The 4,085-nt window shown below is 40.3% G+C and overlaps 1 protein-coding gene across 1 annotated transcript in view; it reads left to right on the forward strand.

The window, feature by feature from the left end:
• Positions 1-1,591, forward strand: part of igfbp5b (insulin-like growth factor binding protein 5b) — a 14,948-nt gene extending 13,357 nt beyond the window's left edge. Inside the window, exon 4 of the mRNA XM_014024712.1 lies at positions 536-1,591. Within this exon, the coding sequence (XP_013880166.1) occupies positions 536-667 (132 nt within the window). The 3' untranslated portion in view covers positions 668-1,591. The remainder of the gene's footprint in view (positions 1-535) is intronic.
• Positions 1,592-4,085: the final 2,494 nt, after the last annotated feature.

Here is a 4,085-nt window from a genome sequence, read left to right on the forward strand (position 1 = left end):
AATCAACTCTGACCTGTTCCCTAATCAACTCTGACTTGGTTCCTAATCAACTCTGACCTGTTCCCTAATCAACTCTGACTTGGTTCCTAATCAACTCTGACCTGTTCCCTAATCAACTCTGACTTGGTTCCCTAATCAACTCTGACTTGGTTCCTAATCAACTCTGACTTGGTTCCTAATCAACTCTGACCTGTTCCCTAATCAACTCTGACTTGATCCCTAATCAACTCTGACTTGATCCCTAATCAACTCTGACTTGATCCCTAATCAACTCTGACCTGTTTCCTAATCAACTCTGACTTGATCCTAATCAATTCTGACTTGATCCTAATCAATTCTGACTTGATCCTAATCAATTCTGACTTGATCCTAATCAATTCTGACTTGTTCCTAATCAATTCTGACTTGATCCTAATCAATTCTGGTTCTTTTCCTCAGAATTCTGAGATCAAACTGAGGAAAATATATTATTTTTGCTCTGTGACACTGACCGTCCCTCGATAAAACTCAAATTATTCTGTTTTCCCGCCCGCAGTGCAAACCTTCCCGCGGCCGCAAACGAGGCATCTGCTGGTGCGTGGACAAGTACGGGGTCCAGCTCCCCGGGACAGACTACAGCGGCGGGGACATTCAGTGCAAAGACCTGGAGAGCAGCAGCAACGAGTGAATCCTCCGCCCTCCTTTGCCCCTCCCCCCTCACCTGACCCAGGGCCCAAGCCTCTCTGAATCACACCTGTATGCTCCGCCCACTATTCAAAACTCTTATTCCACCAAACAAGACAAGAGGGGAACAACAGCCAAAAAATTAAATAAAAAATAAAATCTCTCCTCTGAATGAGGGATCCAGACCCTTTTAATCGTGGGACATGGGATTTATTTTTACAGAAACTGAGCCTTTCAGTAAAATACCTTGTGGAGGGAAAAAATAACACACGGTCATTATGGAGAAAAAAACACATCCTGATGACATAAAATTCATTACTGTTTTTTTTTAGTCCGTTTTCTTAAAGAAAATGTTTGTGTTTCTGCTGGAGCACTTCTAAATAAGGGATCCTGTGTAGATTTGTCAACCTTTACAGAAAACGTGTGTGCGTGTGTGCACAGAGTGAACGTGTGTGTCTGATAAAGATAAAATGTTATTTTTCTGTTTGACTTTTCCCAAAGCGAGTGTTGCGAGCGCTCGACGTGGTCCCGGAGCGGGCCTTTTCGAACGTTGTGGGTCACGGAGCACTCAGGAGGAGTAACGTAGATCCAGGCCGACTCGTGTAAACCAGCTCTGTGGACGTGTAGCTGTAGCCTGAAACACCAACTGTGCCTACGTGAGCAGCCACGGCCGTGCAGGACTTCCAGCTCTACTGGGGAAAAAAAAAAAAAGACTTGCAGCTGCAGCGACGGGACTCGAGGTTGATCTCAGATTATCGACTTGTGTGATTTTGTTTTTGTTTCAGATCATTTGCGAGTCGGGCCGGTTTCTTCAGCTGATTTGTGTGAAGTGGTGTCTTGCATGGTTTTGTTTGTGCCGTTTTCTTTGCCTTCAGTAAAGACGACCCACCTTTTGAGCCATGTTTCCCCCCTGGGAACAGCACCTCCACGGATGACTTTAAATACACTTTGTTTTATTTTCCCTCTAGGAAACTAATGATGTAAACGTGCTTGCCTGTAAAGAATTTGAGTACGCCCAAGAAGCTGTCGTTTGGCTACGGGGCGATCCGATTTGTCGGCCTTCATGTCCCAGCAGCGTGGTCCAAACCTGAAGAGCTGATCCAACAGGCTCTTTATGGAAATCAGTGCCTTCCTACATACTGCTAAATTAATAATACGAGGCAGGTTTTGGTTCTGACTAAAGGAATCCTTCAGATTTTTTGAAGTGAAGCTCGACAGGACGGTTATGAACAGTTAATATCTTACCTGTCGCWGGTGGCGCTTTGAACTCTCTCAGTTTTTAAATATTTGCCTCTGAAGTACAAACTCAGATCTGGAAATGACTCRGAAAAGTTCCAGCCAAGGATCAGAAATTTAAATTGCATAAATGCATCAACTTACGGTAATTTTAGCTTAAATTAAGAAGTCGCGTCATCTTTTAAAAACTATTGTTTGTTTATCCTGGATGACTAAGAATCAGGGGCAGAGCTAGACTTTATTTTTATTTTTTGCAAAGGGGTGGCCAAGGTATTTACTAGAGGAGCACATACAAAAAAAAAAAGAAAAAAAGAAAAGCACTCTGAAAATTCAAGATGGCCGCCACAGCTAATTCCAAATAGCGTTAATTCGGCCGTTTTAAGAAATATTGAAATTTTGTGTGATCGTAGCTAAAAATTATCCAAACAACATGCTGAATGCTAGTCACAGCCTAATATTTAGACATTTTTACACACAAAAAGCTGAAGATTAGCATAGAAGTAGCCAAAAACAATCTTTACCAAATTGTGAATGCTAATCAAAAATTCAAGATGGCCACCACAGCTAGCTTTAAAAGGCTATAATTTAGCTACTTTAAGATTTGTTGTGGAGTAGCTAAGATCAGATGTCGATTGCAAATGCTTACCTGAAGTTAAGCTAACCACTAATGCTAATGCTAATTTTACAAAGAGCTATAATTCAGCTATTTTAAACATAAACAGCTAGATGAAATTATGTAGCATGAGTGGCATCTAAATGCAAATATAAAATTCAAAATCCACACCCACTTGTTAATAATTTGGGGGTGGCCAATCAGGTGCCRGAGTTGGCAGTTGGCTCCGCCCCTGCAGATTAGAGTTGTGTTAGGACAACAGAAAGCCTCTTGGCTGCATTCAGACCAGTCAGCTTTTAAATCTGGTTGTTCGAGTTCGTTCAAAGTCATGCCTGCAGCATGTAAGATGTTAACTCTTCGTATCCATTCCACAGAACCTCACCTTAAAATGTCTGAACTGTTGCTTTAAAAAAAAGGAAAAAGAAATATTTAAATTAAATGTTTCCATCATCTGTTCCTTTTGTTAAAACCTGGAAGACCACCACGCAGGGAGCCTCTTCCTTTTTCTTCGACAATAAGCTAAGATTGTTACCTTTGTCTTCATGTGAATGCCAATGTACAGAGAGTTGAGACCGGAGGATGTTTTATTTTTGTTTTCTGACATGGTTGTGAAAACCGTATCAAGACGTCTCCGAACACCAAATCCCCGTTTTACTTTTTTTTTTAAAAGAAAGCAGCTTGCACTTATTTCATTTTCTCATTCTTGAAACAMAAAGACATCCTGAGATGTCGTGTTGTGAAGTTCGAACAACAGAAAAGAAAATCTTAAATGTTGTGTTCTCTCGTGCTTTCAAAGATGTTTTGAGGTATTAATTAAAAGAATCGACAGGGGCCGTCAAAGCCCAAGCCTGGGACCTTTAAAATAACATCTTTTAGGAAAACAAAACGAACAAACATGAAAGTAACTCATTGTGAGCAGAGATGTTCTCATGGCCTGTTGCACAGAGAGGCGGGAGGAGGACGAGCGATGTGGGGTCTCCAGTTTCACAGTAGATCCAGTTAGTGGGACAGACTCAAGGAGCCGGGGAAACCTGAGGGAAACCACAACCAGGAGCGTAGATATCCTCTGGTTTCTCCCCTCCTGCTTGGTTTAAACTCATTTCATTCTTCAGTAGAACAATAACAGTACAGCCTTTTTCTGAATACATAAACACTTGTTGGATGTAAACTCAATTGGTTTTCAGAATTTGTTGGTGAGACAGACCCATCGGAGGCAGGAGGAGGAATAACGGTCAGTATTCGGAGCTATAAGGACAAATAAATGAAAAAAAAAAGACAAAAAATCTCAAACTATTAAAGCGACTATCACTGTGTAATATTTATTCAACTTGTAATTTATGTACTCTTTTAACCTTTGTTTTTTTTTCTTATGACAAAGCATTTATTTAAATAAAGTTATGTATTCATTTAAATGTTCTGGAGATGTTTTTATTGATGGGATTTTGAAGGCTGGTTATGGGCTGTCGTTTGTAAAGTTACACAGTCAAAAATAACCACCAATATTTGTTTTATTTAGCCTTTTATTAGAAAATAGAACAGATTTATTTTTCACCATATGATTTATAAATGTCAA

The sequence above is a fragment of the Austrofundulus limnaeus genome, unplaced genomic scaffold, assembly GCF_001266775.1.
Source record: "Austrofundulus limnaeus strain Quisiro unplaced genomic scaffold, Austrofundulus_limnaeus-1.0 Scaffold436, whole genome shotgun sequence".
NCBI classification, from domain to species: Eukaryota; Metazoa; Chordata; class Actinopteri; order Cyprinodontiformes; family Rivulidae; genus Austrofundulus; species Austrofundulus limnaeus.